At 38.3% G+C, this 18613-nt stretch overlaps 1 protein-coding gene across 1 annotated transcript; it reads left to right on the forward strand.

Moving 5' to 3' along the window:
• The first annotated feature begins 1628 nt into the window (after positions 1 to 1628).
• LOC125821882 (uncharacterized) lies at positions 1629 to 2156 on the forward strand. The gene has a single exon (XM_049501250.1). The coding sequence runs from the start codon at positions 1629 to 1631 to the stop codon at positions 2154 to 2156; it is 528 nt and encodes a 175-aa protein (XP_049357207.1).
• Positions 2157 to 18613: the final 16457 nt, after the last annotated feature.

Here is an 18613-nt window from a genome sequence, read left to right on the forward strand (position 1 = left end):
CCAAATATTGATCGTTTTTCAATGATTATGAATGAACCCTGGTAGTTTCTAAAGTTACAGCCGATTTTCATGAAAATACTATTTAAAAAATGTTCTGATTTAGAAATCACGTTTTTAACTATATGGTCTAACGTCCAAACAGCATGTCACGTTTTAGCTATGTTATAATATTCCAAATCAGCATGTCCCGTCTTCTTCAGATTATCGTATGAATGTCAGAACCCTAGCTATGAATTTCTTTAGTTCTTGAATTACATGTGTTAGGTCAGACTTTATCAGAAATCAGTTATACATGCCTCAGTATTATGCATCAATGTCAGTTTAAATTGTTGTATTCAGTTTGCATGTCTAGCTTTGAGCTATCCAGAACAATTACAGAAAATCAGTCATAATCAGTTTACTACTAAATTCATTGGACCTAGCATAATACCGAGTTGAACTGGGATTTAGCGTATCCAAATAGTCCCAGAACTACTAGCCAGGTAGGTTGTAATTCCCTTCCATGGGCAACAGATTAGTGATCACACTAGCATGCCTTTATACCTCTGGCAGGGTATATTGGGTCCTCTTGATGGGGCGTATACATCGGACTCCACATTCAGCTCGTGTGGTTTTATTATCGGTGATTAGTAGCTCCCACAAATCAGTCAGACTCCATTTGCATTGACCATGTTTAGTATTCAGTTTCAACATGTCATAGTTGGTCATTACATACAAATCAGTTATGTTTAGTAGTTTTCGGCATTCTATCATATCCATATATATGTCATTGCTTTTTGCTTGGTTAGTTATATATGTATTTCAGCAATACTCCATCCTCATGTTCGGTACCTTTCAGTACTGACGCATATTTTTGCGCTACATCGATTTGTGATGTAGGTTCAAACTCTCAGCATCCAGATTGCACTTAGATCGTTTTTCGATTTTTAGCTCAGCAGATTAGTAGTGGTGAGTCTTCAGCCTCCGAGGACCAGAGACATGATATCCTTACTGCTTTCAGTTTTAGTTTCAGTTTTGCTAGATCTAGTTGGGGCATGTCCCAACATTTCTAGTCAGTTTAGAGGCTTACTTTCAGACATAGTTAGTTTCAGCCTAGTATGAGTTAATATCTTTTATATTAAACTCTGTCAATTATAGTATATGGGTATTCCCCATCTTTTCTTTATTTATGATTTTAGTTTCCTCATCAGTTATTTTTATTCATGTTAATTATAGTATGCTCAGATTATGCCAGCAGGGTTAGCTTGGGATCACTTGTGGTCCTAGGTCTCGTGTTCGCGTCTCGGGGGTAGCTCGGGGTGTGACAAACTTGGTATCAAAGCACTAGGTTTAAGAGTCCTAGGATGTCTGAAAAGCCACGGTAAGTAGAGTCTTTTTCATGGGTGTGAAGTGCACCACATCTAAAGAGTAGGAGGCTACAAAGTGTTTTAGGAAAATCTTCACTTTCTTGTTACTCTTATCGTGCGTAAGGTATGATCTAATTCGATTCTACCTCGATGTTCTACGTTTTAGTGATCATGCCTCCTCGTAGAGTTAACGCTAGGAGAATTAATGCCAGGAACGTGAACGCAGCTCCTCCAGTCCCAGATCAGGAAGTTTCAAAAGCAGAGTTCAGGAATGTCATTTAAATGTTGGCTCAGAGCATGGACAATCAGAACAACCAGCGGTTTCAAGCTCCTGTGAATGCTAATGTTGGGTCAGCCGCATCTAGGGTGAGAGACTTTGTTAGAATGAACCCTCCAGAATTCTTAGGGTCGCAAGTTGAAGAAGATCCCAAAAACTTCAGTGACGAGGTCAAGAAGATCTTTGAAGTGATGCAGGTAACTGGAAATGATTGGGTTGAACTAGTTTCTTACCAACTTAAGGATGTGGCTTGTATCTGGTATACTCAGTTGAAGGATAGTAGGGGTACAAATGCAACTCCTATTACTTGGGATTGCTTTAGTGAGACTTTTCTAGACAGGTACTTCCCTATTGAGTTGAGAGAGGCAAGGGCCCAAGAGTTTATGAATTTGAGGCAGGGTAACATGACTATTCAGGAGTATGGGATCAAATTCAACCAACACTCCAGGTATGCTCCTCACATGGTTGCTGATTCTAGGGCACAGATGAACAAGTTCTTATATGGAGTGTCAGACTTGGTTAAGACAGAGTGAAGAAATGCTATGTTGTTGGGAGATATGAACATCTCTAGGCTCATGACTCATGCTCAACAGGTTGAGGGTGATAAGCTTAGGGAATAGGCCAAGGAGAACAAGAAGGTTAGAACAGGCAACTATGACTACTCTCAACAGAAATCGGGTGGTGGTAATCGCTCGCAACAGAAATTTTCAGCGCCTTCATCAGCTAGTGTTCCATCTCCTAGGTTCCATAATGATTAGAAGGGTAGGGCGTCAGGCTCTAAGTCTCAGGATGGTGTTTCAGGTACCAAATCATACCCTACTTGCCCTAAGTGTGGTAAGAACCATCCGGGGGAGTGTCTTGTTGGAAAGAATGATGTTTTGGGTGTGGTCAGTCGGGTCACAGGTTGAAGGATTATCCTTCTAGACAGGGTCAAAGAGGAAATGGTAGAGCTCAGTCTACTACTACAGCAGCACCAGCAGTTGCCCGACTCAGCAGGGTAACTCTTCTGGTACATGTGGCGGACAGCGCCAAAACAGGCTCTATGCTCTTCAGGTTCGACAGGATCAGGAAGGTTCTCCTGATGTGGTCACTGGTACGTTACGAGTCTTTGATCTTGATGTTTATGCATTGTTAGATCCAGGGGCTACTTTCTCTTTTGTAACTCCTTTCATAGCAGTACAGTTCAGTGTTTGTCCAGAAACTCTCTCAGAACCTTTCTCAGACTCTACTCCAGTTAGTGAACCAGTTATAGCTAGACGGGTATACAGAAAATGCCCTGTCATAGTCTCTCAGAAAATCACCTCAGCAGATCTTGTAGAGTTAGAAATGGTAGACTTCGATGTCATTCTAGGCATGGATTGGTTACATTCCTGTTATGCCTCAGTCAACTGTAGAACTAGGATTGTTCGCTTTCAGTTTCCAGACGAACCAATCCTAGAATGGAAGGGTAGTATATTAGCGCCTAGGGGTCGATTCATTTCTTACCATAAGGCCAGAAAGATGATCTCTTAAGGTTATCTCTATCATCTAGTTCGGGTGAAGGACTCTAGTTCTAAAACCGCAACTCTTGACTCAGTTCCAGTGGTTAATGAGTTTCCAGAAGTATTTCCAGAAGATCTTCCCGGAGTTCCTCCCGATAGGGAAATCGACTTTGGAATTGATCTACTTCCAAATACCCAGCCTATTTCTATCCCTCCTTACAGAATGGCTCCAGTTGAGCTTAAGGAATTGAAAGAGCAGTTGAAAGACCTTCTAGATAAGGGCTTCATCAGACCTAGTATTTCGCCATGGGGTGCACCAGTGTTGTTCGTAAAGAAGAAAGATGGTTCTTTGAGAATGTGCATTAACTATAGACAATTGAACAAGGTCACAATCAAGAATAAGTATCCCATTCCCAGGATTGATGACTTGTTTGACCAACTTCAGGGTGCTGGTCATTTTTCAAAGATAGACCTTAGATCGGGTTATCATATGCTTAAAGTCAGAGATAGTGACATTCTAAAGACAATATTAAGAACTCGATATGATCATTATGAATTTGTAGTCATGTCATTTGGACTAACCAATGCTCCTACAGCTTTCATGGATTTGATGAACAAAGTGTTCAAGCAGTATTTGAACTTGTTCATCATCGTCTTTATTGATGATATCCTCATTTACTCTAGAAGTGAGGAAGAACATGCAAGTCAATTGAGAGTGGTTCTGCAAACTCTCAAAGATCACCAGTTATTTGCAAAATTTAACAAGTGTGAGTTTTGGTTACAAGCAGTTGTTTCTCTTGGGCATATTGTGTCTAGTGAAGGGATTCGAGTAGATTCCCAGAAGATAGAAGCGGTGAAACAATGGCCCAAATCTACCTCAGCTACAGATATCAGGAATTCTTGGGTTTAGCAGGTTATTACAGAAGGTTTGTGGAAGGATTCTCATCCATAGCCTCACCATTGACTAAGTTGACTCAAAAGATGGTCAAGTTTCAGTGGTCAGATGATTGCGAGAAAATCTTTGCAGAATTAAAAACTAGGTTGAATACAGCTCCTGTCTTGACTCTACTAGAGGGTTCAGATGGTTATGTGATTTATTGTGATGCATCCAGAGTCGGCCTAGGTTGTGTGTTGATGCAGCGAGATAAGGTTATAACTTATGCTTCCAGGCAACTTAAGGAGCATAAGAAGAATTACCCAACTAATGACCTTGAGCTAGCAGCAGTGGTGTTTGCACTTAAGATTTGGAGACATTATTTATATGGTGTTCATGTAGATGTGTTCACAGACCATAAGAGTCTTCAGTATGTGTTCACCAAGAAAGAGTTGAATCTTCGCCAGCGAAGATGGCTAGAGTTCCTCAAGGATTATGATATGAGTGAGCATTACCATCCTGGTAAGGCAAATGTAGTAGCAGATGCTCTTAGCAGACTATCTATGGGTAGTGTAGAACATGTTGAAGAAGAGAAGAAAGAATTAGCAAAGAATGTTCACAGACTTGCTTGCTTAGGAGTTCGTCTTATGAGCATATCAGATGGTGGTGTATGTGACATCCGGCAATTTGAAATAACTATGAAGAGGCTTAGAATTGGAAATAGTCATTTTTGGAAAGAATTTAAAAATCTGAAAATTTGGTTAAGTGTGGAAAAAAGTGAGTTTTTGGCCAACTTTGAACAGTCATAACTCCTAGCTCAGGATGAGTTAGGCGTAGTTCAAGTTATGTTTGCGAAGCTCGTGGAATGATCTTCCAATGCCACCGAGTTTTCTTGATTCCGAGTTCGTATAAGTGAGTTATGCCCTTTGGAAGTTGGGTTGTTGGCACAGGGCAGTTCACCCGAAATTTGTAAGGGTATTTTGGTTTTTTCCCTAAATTATTCTTTTGGTTATTTAAAGGGTCCAAGACAATTTTTAGATCAGTTTTTCCCTTTTTAAAAGAGTGAGAGTGAGGGTTAGGGTTCTTGAGAGAAGAGGAGAAGAAGAGGAGAAGGAGAAGAAGAAGCAAGGTTCGTAGAGATCATCGTGGATTTCGTCGGGGGTGATCCCTATTAAGGTATGTGAGATCATAGTGTTGGGTTGGCTCATTCCCCCACACGCCAAACTCTTTTTAATTCCGAGAAAAGATTGGTTGTGTTGTTGAATTTTTGTGGTTGTTCTTGTTGAAGTTTGTGGTTGTGTTGGTTGAAGTTTGTGGTTGTGTTGTTGAAGTTTCTTGTTGGTTTGGTTCATGTTCCCGGATGGAATTCTGAGTTGAATCTATTGTATATTGAGGGTTTTAATGATTCTAAGTGATTTGGGGAAGAAACCTGTCACGACCCGAGAGTACCCCCTAGTCGTAACATGGCGTATTCGACCCCGAAGGGGTCTTATACGAGCCACATAGTCATTCATTGCATTCAATAATGAAAATAGTGCGGAATAATAAAAAAAAACTTATTTACATCCAAACATTCAAGCTTCATTAAAACAACTTTAAAAACACACAGCGGAAGTCTAAGTCTCACATGGCCATCTTAGACACAATCACAAAACATAAGTAGGGACACGGCCCTTTACAATCAAAAGAAGTCTATTAAGTCTATTACAAGAACCTTATCATAAAATTAGAATAGAAAAGTCTTGTCCTCGACATATGAGGACATACCACAAGATCTTGGAAGAACTTCAAGTTCCAAGCTTACTATAGAACCCGCTCACTTTCCGGAACCTACACTAGTAGAAAATAGAGAAATATGGAATTAGCACAATTAAGTACTAAGTATGATGACCATGCAAAACAAGCTTTAAAAGGGACATTTTGGCTAGAAACCATGCATTATGCCACTTTTTGAAGTATCATGAATAGTTGCATAAAAGACATACAAGACAAGCATAAACATCAAGTAAGTCATAATATCACCTTTAAACAATATCAACATGAAAACCTTTACCTTGGACCTTCACCTCAAGCAATCCTTATGCTATACCTCGTGCAATGTATGGATGGCGTCCCATACCACCATCCATACTAAGGCACCACATTTAGGTCACTTAAAGTAACTTATCATTCCTTTCTTTCACCTTTGCACAATATTCATACATAAGAGGTATATCATTAATTAAGACATGACAAGGGAAAATAACTCATAATATAACCCAAGTATAGCATGCATCTCATATTAAGCATTTGAGAGCCAACATTCTTTAATTACCTTATTTAGGCCACGATTGTATCACATATATTAGGATTTAGAGAAACTCACTATGACCCTCTCTAAGCCTACTCGTGCAATGTATAGGTAGCATCCCATACTACTACCTACACTTTGTAGAACCTATCAAGAAACCATAATGAAATCTCGCATGATGGGAAGTAAGCGTTTAATCGACATAGACCATGAGAGCTTGTCATGGAATCCGGTGTCATAAGTCCCCACACCGTAAAGAGGTGGTCTACTTACCGAAGGAAGACCGGTATATAGCTTAATGGATCCACTAGCTACCTATGCGGGCACATAGTTTATGGGATAAGGTAGACGATCATTGAAACTCATGCCTAACCATTAGGGGAGTTTCCATCTAACCAAATTCACTCGGTGCTTAGCCTACATTCACATAGAATAGTTCGTTACCTTGACATTATCACATATGAGAGGTGCCATTGGCCTACCAACTCCAAATTACATTCACTAACACGTGAAATGGTGCTTTAAGCCTACCGTTTCAAGGTTCATTTAGGAAAGCTCATTAACTCCTCTTGAAAGGGTGCCATGGGCCTACCGGTTCAAGTCTCATCATTAACCTTCATGGAAATGTGTCATAGGCCTACCGACTCCAAGGTTCATTACTATCATTAATGGAAGGGTGCGATAAGCCTACCGATTCCAAGGTTCATTATTATCATGAGTGGAAGGGTGCTACTAGCCTACCGATCCGAGGATTCAACAAGCAATAATATAATCATTTAAACAGGAAAATGATGCACAAGCTCTACCAATTCGAGATATGCAATAAATTGGAGAATCCTTCATATTCTATCATCAACATTCATGAGTGTCAAATTGAGAAAAATCCTTTCAATAATAACACATTTACGTTCATAACATGATCACATTATCTTCATTGAATTCTCGTTCATATAATGTCATGATAACACTCCAATTTCTCATACTATGCCTTTAAGGCCATGGTCACAATACATTCCATAATTAAACACCTCCACCATAAGTGGATCAAACCAAGCAAGAACAATTTTTATCCATAATATGAGATTAAGCCAACTTACCATCCTCCAAAGCCATAATAACCATTACTCAATTCCCAACAATTCTATCACCACAAGGTGATTCACCCATAATTTGCCCATAAGGCCACAATCCTCAATTCATCCATATACCAACAATTCATCATAAATAGATATACAAAACCATATAAATCAACAATACAATCCGATCTAAACACAATTTCATCAACACTAAATCATAGGCATTAAACCCACTTCATAAGCAAATTCGAGGCTTTTAATGAAAACATGGGTTCTTGAAGAAGTTTCATATAAAATCATCTTTAAATCATAAATACAACTTCAATTCACCAATATAATGACTTTGAAAACATTTTACCCATGAACCCATACCTAGAATAGAAAATAGAAGTTTTGTTCTTTGAAAACTTTTGAAACCCTTTTGAATGGACTCCTTGAAGGAAAGATAATCAAGGATCAAGGGTCACCATACCTTTTCTATGATCTCCCACGAAATTTGATGAAGAAAGCCTTGAATCCAAAGCTCTAGCTCCCACTTCTTCTTCTTCTTAATGGAGGATTGTAGAGAGGGAAATGTTTTAGGGATGGGAATTGAACTAATGGTATCTAGGAAATAATATATGTCCTTTGGAAGAATGGTCCAACACTTAGAAAAAAAATGAGACGGGTGAACAGTAACCACGCCTACTGGAAATTGCCTTTTCCTGCCGAACAGATTTTACGAAAATGGGCATAACTTCTTCGTCCGAACTCCGAATGAGATGAAACGAAGTGTGTTAGGTAGCTAACTCAAAGGGCTTTCCATGGATATATTATTGGCCACCCAAATAATTTGTGTGATAGGATATATGACCCTCCAAATTAGACCCTCGAAAAAGGCTTCACTTGGAAATTTTGGATTTTGATACGGTTGCTCTAAAATTTGGGTTAGACCCATTTCCCACTCAATTTGACCCCCTAAACAAGAATATGAAGTCGGATTTTCAAAAAACAAAACGGATCTTTTTATATACAGCTAAACAAGTTTTCGGTAACTTCCGAAGCACATTTTTAAGAACTTTTTGGGTCAAATTCAAATATAATCATTTCATTAAGTTCTCGACTCCAAACTCACATGTGAGGCTCTAGTTTCACTCTATCATTTTCCGGGTCGTTACAAAACCTTTCGATTTTAGGTGAAATAGGGTGAGAAAACGAGAAAATAAACTTGCTTAAATTTCTGGGTTGGGGGCCTAGCGCGATGCGCCTGCCAGAGTGCCCCAAACCCACCTCTGAAGTTTTGGGGCTGGTGCCCCACGCCACCCATAGCGCCAGGGTCACCTGCCCCATCCAGTTTGTCGTCGGTTGCCCCGTTTGAGTTCATTTAAAGTGCACCTTCACTCCTTTTCGATTCTAACTACTCTAAGCTATTTCTACACCTAAAAGTCATCCATAACATGATCATAATCTTGAATTCATAATTCAAATTCAAGGTAGAGTTGAGAGTTATGTTTTGAGAATTCTTTCGAATATTCTAAGAAAATCCTTTTGAGTCTTTTTGAGGAGTCTTCTACAATTTCTAGTAACTTGTTTCAAGACTCGAGCAAGTGAGTAAGAGAATGAGAAGTGTCGTATACATGCGTTCCATGTAGCTTGTACACCTTCGAGTCAAGTCGTTCATGCCCATAATTCGACATGAACCATATTTTAAGAAGTCTTTTACAAATGTTTAATCCTTGTTTGAAGACTTAAGCTTAGAAGTTAAGCAAGTCAAAGCAAGTCTTTAAAGTTTTTCAAGAGTCTTTAGTGAACGTTTTAACTTCATTTTAAGGCTCAAGTTCCAAGTTAAGTATAGAGTTCCAAGTTAAGTATAGAATTCCAAGTTAAGTAAAGAGTATAGAGTTTCAAGTTATGCCACGAGTAAAGAGTCAAGTGCATTTCTCAAAAGTTATTAGGGAACTAAGTATTCCCAAAGAAGTTTATAAATGTTTTCACATTTAAGATAAGAGGAAACTGAGTTTTCCAAAAGAGTTTTGAGAAGTTTGAGTACTATCTCTTTTTGAGAAAAGATGATTTTGCGAAAGAGTTTCTAAAATATGATTAGTATGACAAATCGAGTATGTCATCAATGTATAAACAATATGGTCTCTAGATATACCATCAATGTTTAAGCAGTATGAATATCCCGAGTCATCAATGATCATATTAAAAATATGGTTTTGAGATGTTCTTTTTAGAAAGAGTTTTCAAGAGCCTTTGGGCTAAGTTTTGAGTAATTATCTCAACTAAAGAAAGATGTGTTTAAAACACTTATGAGCTAAAGTATTTTTGGGAGTAGTCTTCAGCACCGAATTAGGGACACGAGTTCATATTAAATCAACTCTCCATAAGAACTATGTAGCCAACATGGGGTTTAACGGGTCATCCTTTTTAGATGATCCCGTAAGTTAAGCTAGTGGATCCACTTAGTAAAGTTAGCTTCCTATATCACGGCAAGGTATAGGATGGTCCTTGGGCAACGTGAGGTAAAACGTTGTATCACTACTTAAGCATGTAGTGGTGGCTGTCGGTTAGAGAACTCCCACAGTAGAAATTGCATGGTTCCTCGAGGGGTTCTGCTTAGTATGGATGGGGGTATGGGACTCCATTCATGCATTGCACAAGTAGACTTTGAGAGGAAGCATGGTATTTTCATGATATTATAAATATGATTTTGACGTCATGTTTTAAATAGTTTTGCAAGCTTTATATATATTGCATGTGTCTCATTGCTTTATATTGAGTTCAGTTATTCATGAGTTGAACAGAGCCAAGGTAAGTTCTCTTGTGTATCCCTTTCAAGCTTAAGTTGTTGTTTAGCGATCTAGCTCGCATACTCGTACATTCCATGTACTGATGCCAGTTGGCCTACATCTTATTATGATGCAGACGCAGGTACCCAGGATCAGCATCCAGCACATTGTTGATCCAGTTGAGCACTCCAGAGTCAGTAGTGAGCCTCTTTGCATTTCGGAGGACTCAGTTATTTTGTTCTCTTAGTTTTGCTTTATTAGGATGTTGTGGGGTATGTCCCAACATCCATCTCAGTGTTATAGAGGCTTCATAGACAGACAGTCAGTTAGTTTTGAGTCTCTCATCTATGTATATATGTAAATATTCTATTTTGAGACTCGAGTTGCCTTTTTGGCCAGATTTTATCAGTTAGGTTGTTTTTATGACCTTCCATTGCATTAAGTTATTCTGTTGAGTTAGGTTTCCGCTGAGTTAAGGAAAGCCAGGTCAAGGGTTCGCTTGGGGGCCAGTGATGGTCTTTGAGTGCCGGCCACATCCAGGGTGTAGGCTCAGGGCGTGACAGTGTAACAGTTCAGAATGGGGCAGAATCTTCTTTGGTAGTAGAAGTTAAGGAAAAGCAAGACAGTGATCTAATATTAATAGAGCTAAAGGGTGCGGTCCAAAAGCAGACAGTGGAGATATTCTCCCAAGGGGGAGATGGTATGATTCGCTATCAGGGTCGATTATGTGTTCCTGATGTGGGTGAGTTGAGACAACATATCTTTGCAGAAGCCCATAATCCAGATATTCTATTCATCCAGGTGCCACTAAGATGTACCGCGACCTGCAGGAAGTCTACTGGTGGAATGGTATGAAAAGAGATATAGCAGATTTTGTGGCTAAGTGCCTCAATTGTCAGCAAGTCAAGGTAGAACATTAGAGACCGGGAGGTATGACTCAAGAGATTGATATTCCTACTTGGAAGTGGGAAGTGATCAACATGGATTTCATCACAGGGTTACCTCGTACTCGTAGACAACATGACTCCATTTGGGTGATTGTTGATAGAGTTACTAAGTCTTTTCGCTTTTTGGCGGTTAAGACTACATTTTCAGCAGAGGATTATGCCAAGCTTTACATTAATGAGATTGTGAGGTTGCATGGAGTTCCTTTGTCTATTATCTCAAATAGAGGTACTCAGTTTACCTCTCATTTCTGGAAGTCATTTCAGAAAGGTCTTGGTACTCAGGTTAACCTTAGCACAACATTTCATCCGCAGACAGATGGGAAGGCAGAGCGTACCATTCAGACCTTAGAGGACATGTTGAGAGCTTGTATGATCGACTTCAAGGGTAGTTGGGATGACCACCTTCCTCTTATAGAGTTCGCCTACAACAATAGCTACCATTCCAGCATTCAGATGGCCCCTTATGAGGCATTGTATGGGCGTAGATGTAGATCTCATGTTGGCTGGTTTGAAGTAGGTGAAACAACATTGATACGGCCAGATTTAGTCCTCTATGCTATGGAGAAAGTGCAACTTATCAGAGATAAACTTAAGACAGCCCAAAGTTGCCAGAAGTCTTATGCAGATGTGAGAAGAAGGGAATTAGAGTTCCAAGTTGATGATTGGGTTTTTCCAAAAGTGTCACCTATGAAAGGGGTGATGAGATTTGGCAAGAAAGGGAAGCTCAGTCCTATATATGAAGGCCCTTACAAGATCTTGGAAAGGATTGGGAAAGTGGCTTATGAGTTAGAGTTGCCAGCAGATTTAGCAGCAGTGCATCCAGTCTTTCACATCTCACTTTTGAAGAAGTGTATGGGGGATCCAGCATTCGTGGTTCCATTAGAGAGCGTGGTGGTGAAAGATAGCCTTTCTTATGAGGATGTACCAGTAGAGATTCTTGATCGTCAGGTTAGAAGATTGAGAAACAAGGAAGTCGCTCCAGTCAAGGTTTTGTGGAGGAGTCAGTCCGTAGAGGGAGCTGCTTGGGAAGCAGAAGCAGACATGAAGTCCAAGTATCCTCACCTCTTTCCTTCCGATCCTACTCCAGCTTGAAGTAATAGTTCCTCTTCAGTTTTTCAGTCGTTCAGGCATCAGCTCAATCTTAGAATCATGTTCCTTCAGTTGTACTTGCATTTTCAGCGTATTTGCATGTGTTTGGAACTCAGTTCAGTTAGAAATTCAATCTCAGTGTTTAGTGGTAGGGATTGCAGCCCTCTCCCTCCATTTTCAGCTAGTTTAGTCTTCATTCGAGGATGAATGTTTCAAAGGGGGAGATAATGTAACACCCCAGATTCGTGAAGGAAAAATTTACAGAATTTTCAGATTTGGCAGGTGCCCAATCCGCATCATGATTTGGACAACTTTTAAGTCAAGGGTGTTTTTGTCTTTTCTCACTCTTCTTTTAATTTCTAAATTAAAAGGGTTTTAGTTAGTCATTTAAAATCCTATAAACCTAACTAGAACTTACCTAAGTCATTTAATTAACTAAAACAAAAGAAAAGAAGAGAGTAGAGAGAGGGGCGGCCGAAACCCTAGCTAAACCCTAGCCACCACCGAAAAATGCTAGAAAGTCACCGAAAAAGTCAAGTCCAGCCCTAGTTGATAGTTTTTCGTGGAGATTTTGTCACCATGTATGTTTGATTTCATTAATGGGTCCCTTTCCCCCGTTAGATCCCTAGAATTCAGACGATTCTTGATTCCATGCTATGAACAAAATTAGGCTTCTTGAACGTTTCTTGATTTTGGGTTTTAAATGTTAGGATGATCCAAATATTGATCGTTTTTCAATGATTATGAATGAACCCTGGTAGTTTCTAAAGTTACAGCCAATTTTCATGAAGAGATTGTTTAAAAAATGTTTCGATTTAGAAATCACGTTTTTAATTATATGTTCTAATGTCCAAACAACATGTCACGTTTTAGCTATGTTTTAATATTCCAAATCAGCATGTCCCATCTTCTTCAGATTATCGTATGAATGTCAGAACCCTAGCTATGAATTTCTTTAGTTCTTGAATTACATGTGTTAGGTCAGACTTTATCAGAAATCAGTTATACATGCCTCAGTATTATGCATCAATGTCAGTTTAAATTGTTGTGTTCAGTTTGCATGTCTAGTTTTGAGCTATCCAGAACAATTACAGAAAATCATTCATAATCAGTTTACTACTAAATTCATTGGAACTAGCATAATACCGAGTTGGACTAGGGTTTAGCGTACCCAAATAGTTCCAAAACTACTAGCCAAGTAGGTTGTAAGTCCCTTCCATAGGCAACAGATTAGTGATCACGCCAGCATGCCTTTATACCTCTGGCAGGGTATATTGGGTCCTCTCGATGAGGCGTATACATCGGACTCCACATTCAACTCGTGTGATTTATTATCGGTGATTAGTAGCTCCCACAAATCAGTCAGACTCCATTTGCATTGACCATGTTTAGTATTCAGTTTTAGCATGTCATAGTTGGTCATTACATACAGATCAGTCATGTTTAGTATTTTTTGGCATTCTATCATATCCATATATATGTTATTGCTCTTTGCTTGGTTAGTTATATATGTATTTCAGCAATACTCCATCCTCATGCTCGGTACCTTTCAGTACTGACGCATATTTTTGCGCTACATCATTTTGTGATGTAGGTTCAAACTCTCAGCATCCAGATTGCACTTAGATCGTTTTCTGAGTTTCAGCTCAGCAAATTAGTAGTGGTGAGTCTTCATCCTCCGAGGACCAGAGACATGATATCCTTACTGCTTTGAGTTTTTAGTTTCAGTTTTGCTAGATCTAGTTGGAACATGTCCCAACATTTCTAGTCAGTTTAGAGGCTTACTTTCAAACATAGTTAGTTTCAGCCTAGTATGAGTTAATATCTTTTGTATTAAACTCTCTCAATTATAGTATATGGGTATTCCCTATCTTTTCTTTATTTATGATTTTAGTTTCCTCATCAGTTATTTTTATTCATGTTAATTATAGTATGCTCAGATTATGACAGTAGGGTTAGCTTGGGATCACTTGTGGTCCTAGGTCCCGTGTCTGCGTCTCGGGGGTAGCTAGGGGCTTGACAACTTAGTTCATTATTAGTTTGAACCCTATGAGATACTTATTTAAGCATGTCTAAGTTCATTATTAAGATGGACCCTATGAGATACTTCCTTAATTATGTCTAAGTCCATTATTTCTTTTGAACACTATGAGGTACTTCTTTAAGTAAGTGTTAGTTCATTGGATACGGAGATTGCAACCCTAACACCACTAGGTGAAGGCTTACACCTCATGAGACCTAACTTTGGGAAAACCCACACTCTACTACGTAAGAGTTCCCCATTTAACTTGGATAGTCCTCACATCAACTAGGTGTGGTTCTCCTTTCAACTTGGAGCCCGGACCCTACCTTGTGTGACACTCAATCTCATTGTCAATATTCACTTGGGGCTAAGCATACACCTCAAGATTCACTATTAAGCCTTGCTTAACATTCTTGTCTCATGGAAGGATGTCTTTGACAATCAATCCATGTTCATGTGATTCTATCACTTTATACATTCAAGCACTTATAAGGTAAGTTAGGTGAGTATAGTCCTTTAACCACAATTATACCTATTAGACTTTTATTTATCACATTAACTTTACTCTCAAAGACTTAGTGATTCAACATTCTTGACTACAAGCCTTACTCTCAAAGCTTTACTTCCTACATCATCATTTATACCTAGATTTCAAGGCATTCTAATCACATTCTTCATTAGTAGGTGGTTTTAGTCATAACTCATCATAAAGGTTCAATTTCAACTTTACTAGTCATTATCCATAATGTATACTACAATCTAATTCAACTCATGTCTACTTTCTTTTAATCTTGAACAATTACTATTTATATCATCAATTCTAGAATATCATCTCTAAGTCTTCACTTTCACCTTTAATGGCATAAACCCACAAAATATCAAATTCATCAATTAGACTTGTGTTAACTATGGAAAACATGTAAAATCATCATAATATCATGAATCAATACTAAAAAATTCACAATTGGGGGAAATCTATGGGGCTCCAAGGATGGAAGAATCCAAAGATGAATAAGCTATCATACCTTGATTCAAAGCCTTCACAAAAGCTTGCAACAATGGAGGAATTTTCCCTAGCTTCGTTCTTTTCTTCTTCTTCTTCTTCACTTCTAGAGAGAATTTCTTGAGGGAATTTGGGTTCTTTGGTGAATCTAAAATAATGATTTTGAAGTCATCTAATTAAGGGTCTATTAGCTTTATATAAGTGGCCTAATTACTAATAAATTGACCCTACTTAATAACTAACTAACTCTAGAACATTCCCTTAACCCCCAACTTAAAACAACTTAACACCAAGCTGCCCCAACCCATGAGACCACGACCCACAGACCATGGGTGGGTCTACGGGGCGTGTTGCACACTCGTAGGTGCTGGTCTGCAACTCTCCTAATGGGGTCTTGACCCATGATCCCTTCCCACTGGGAGTGGGTCCACCTACGGGGCGTGAGTCCCAATCGTAGGTGGCCCTTTTTGGGTAGTTTTAGGGACCGTTTTTGGGTCCTCCTCAATGACCCCTTTGGTTGGCCCTTGGAGAGTCGTACCTTGACGTTTAACCCCTAAACCCTTTATTCAATGTTTGAAAAGTCATTTTATGATTATATACCTCGCATTAAACTCTAAAACCCCTTCGAAAGGCTCTAATTTCAACTACTAGTTATTCGGGTGTTACAACACCCCCACTAAAAAAAATAATCATCATATTGAAAGAGACGTCAACAAATTCCTATGGGGAGGCAATACGAAAAAACATCTCATCATTAGGCCTCCTGGGCAAACCTTGCGCATCCATATGAGGAAGGAGGAGCGAGATTCAATAAAATTGAGGGTACATGTGATGCGTTCTCTACAAAACAATGGTGGAACTTAAGAACGAGCAATTCCCTATGGAGGAACTTTCTCGTGATCAAGTATTGTCAAATATCTCACCTAGTTACTAAGAAATAGTTCTCAGGAATTTCCCACTCATGGCAAGTTATGTGTAAAATCATAAAGAGAGAGTTGATAATCTTATCCTATGGAATATTGGCAAGGGTAAGGTAAGGTCTCCCTGTGGTTTGACAAATGGAGTAGTCAGGGACCACTGAATAAATATCTTATGTATGATGTCAAACCTAGCAAAATCCTTCTAACTGAAGTGTTATATGATAATCAATGGCATTGAGATGGATGGGATTCCTTCATCCCGATCATGTACTATCAGAGATATACTCTATGAATATCAAGCTCTATCATGATGTACCTGATAAAGCCATCTGGACACTAGACAGTGAAGGCAAATTTTCCATATGGGCCGCAGAATTTCTGAGGATAAAAAGAGACAAATCTTGGATCGAGAAATGACTTGGCAAAAGAATATCCTTTTTAAGATGAATTTCATACTTTGGAGAGCTCTTAGAGATAAATCCCGACTAGCCAAAGAATTGCTAGATTTGGTATTTCGCTTCAGGTGAATTGTAGTTGTTGTGCAGCCCAAGGTGTGGAAGACATTAAACACTTGTTTATACATAGTGACTTCGCGCTCAACTTATGGAAAGTTGTGTCGGACCCTATAGGGATCACCATTTCTAACATGCCTTACAGAATGTTAAATATCAAATTGTGGACCTAGAAAACCCACAACCCTGTACAAGCGCTCATGATCAAATGTATCCCAGTGCTTACCTCGTGGGAGATCTGGAAGAGTAGATGCAGTGTCAAATATGGAAAAGAAAGCCACAATCTAATGCGATGCCTTTCCTTAATCTCCTTCAACCTTGCACATATTGTTAATAATCAATTTCATAACATCAACCTAGAGGTCGGTTGGACAAGCATTTGCTTATCTCTTAACAGGTACATCACCCACAAAAAGATCACTATCGTTAAATGGAGGAAGCCATCACCGTTCTTTGTGAAACTCAACACGGACAGCAATTGCAAACAATATTCTTGCAGAACTGGAGGAATCATCAGAGACCACAATGGAGACTTAATAAATGCATTCAGTAAACCATTAGGTAAAGGCACTAGTATATGGGCAGAGGCATCAACCCTTATTTTTGGCATCAAATGGTGCGTTGACAATGGTTTCACCAATATCATGGCAGAAAGCGACTCTAAAATGATAGTCGATTGTGTGAATGTGAAAAACACTATTCCCAGAAAGATTAGCAATGACGTAGAAGAGATTAGAGAATGCATAGCTATTTCAAATACTTCAGTAGTTCACTGTTACATAGAATCCAACAGGGTAGTTGATATTTTGGCCCCATGAGCCACACGATGAAACAATCTCAATTATTTCACGAGATTAAGGACCTTCCCATGTGAATTAGAGGACTCATCAATGTGGACAAATGGGAACTAGCGGCCTTTCGCACCTCCAAGAAGAGAAACAATGAACTATTCTTTGATCCGCCGTAAAGATAAAAGTTCATCATGTATATGCGTGGCAAAAATTTTTGAGGAACTCACTTTTTGTATAGTCGGGGTGTTCCTGGACCCTCCCCCATCACTCTTTGCTCACACTTTGTTTTTGTGCAATTCTTCCTGAGTCAAGATAGGAATACCTATCTTTCTGACCTTTTAGTGAGCTGGGGCTTGTCCAGTTTACTCTCCTGACCAAAGCGTTTTCTTTTTTAGATGAATAAAATTAAAAATTTATAAAAAAAAAACTAAAAAAATCAATTTGTTTATATTTATTTTAGATATTTTAAGTTATTAATTATTATGATTTGTAATATTTTTATGTAGTTTTCACAAAATATTTATTACCTTGTTTGTCTCAATTTATAAATAAATAAAAATGAAATATTTTCAAAAAAATTAGCACATATTAAACTTTTTTTAAAAGTCCCCCAAAAAAGGAGATGATAAGCCAACAAAGTCAACAATTTTAGCATTGGCTTAAAAATCACATGATGAGTTTACTGTTTCTTTAAAAAAAACATTTATAAAATAGTGAGGTACAATTTTGTTAAAGCATCAAAATCATGTAAAATATCAAGAATATCCTTGATCAGGTACGTCAATCATCAACTGCCTGCGTCACCTCCTTTGTATAGTATTACCATTTTGTTCTATCATTATTGATTTGACACGTCGATTAAGAAGCAATAAATGATTGATGTAATTTTATCAATGCACCTTTTTTTATAAAATATAAGTCATCTAAATATGAAAAATTAAATATTAATATTTAATAGCAAAAATAAAATAAATTATTCATTAACTTTATAAATTTAATAAGTATTATTAAATATTCTAAAATAATATATTGGTAAGTAAAAATAATAGTAATATGCAAGTTTATAACTTGCCTATTCTTCTGCAGTCTCCAAGGAGAAGTTGAATATTGAGATTTGAGAATTATAGACACAGAATTCAAGTAGAGGTGATGTAATTCCTACATAAACAAATGTTTACTCTTTTTGGTTCCATTAATTAAACTAATAAATCTT

Source organism: Solanum verrucosum, unplaced genomic scaffold (assembly GCF_900185275.1).
Source record: "Solanum verrucosum unplaced genomic scaffold, falcon-dt-bn FXZP01000303.1, whole genome shotgun sequence".
In the NCBI taxonomy this organism is placed as follows: Eukaryota; Viridiplantae; Streptophyta; class Magnoliopsida; order Solanales; family Solanaceae; genus Solanum; species Solanum verrucosum.

Bases quoted from the DNA above. Each gene is read 5' to 3' on its own strand.
- LOC125821882 (XM_049501250.1), top strand. From the start codon at position 1,629: ATGTTGGCTCAGAGCATGGACAATCAGAACAACCAGCGGTTTCAAGCT.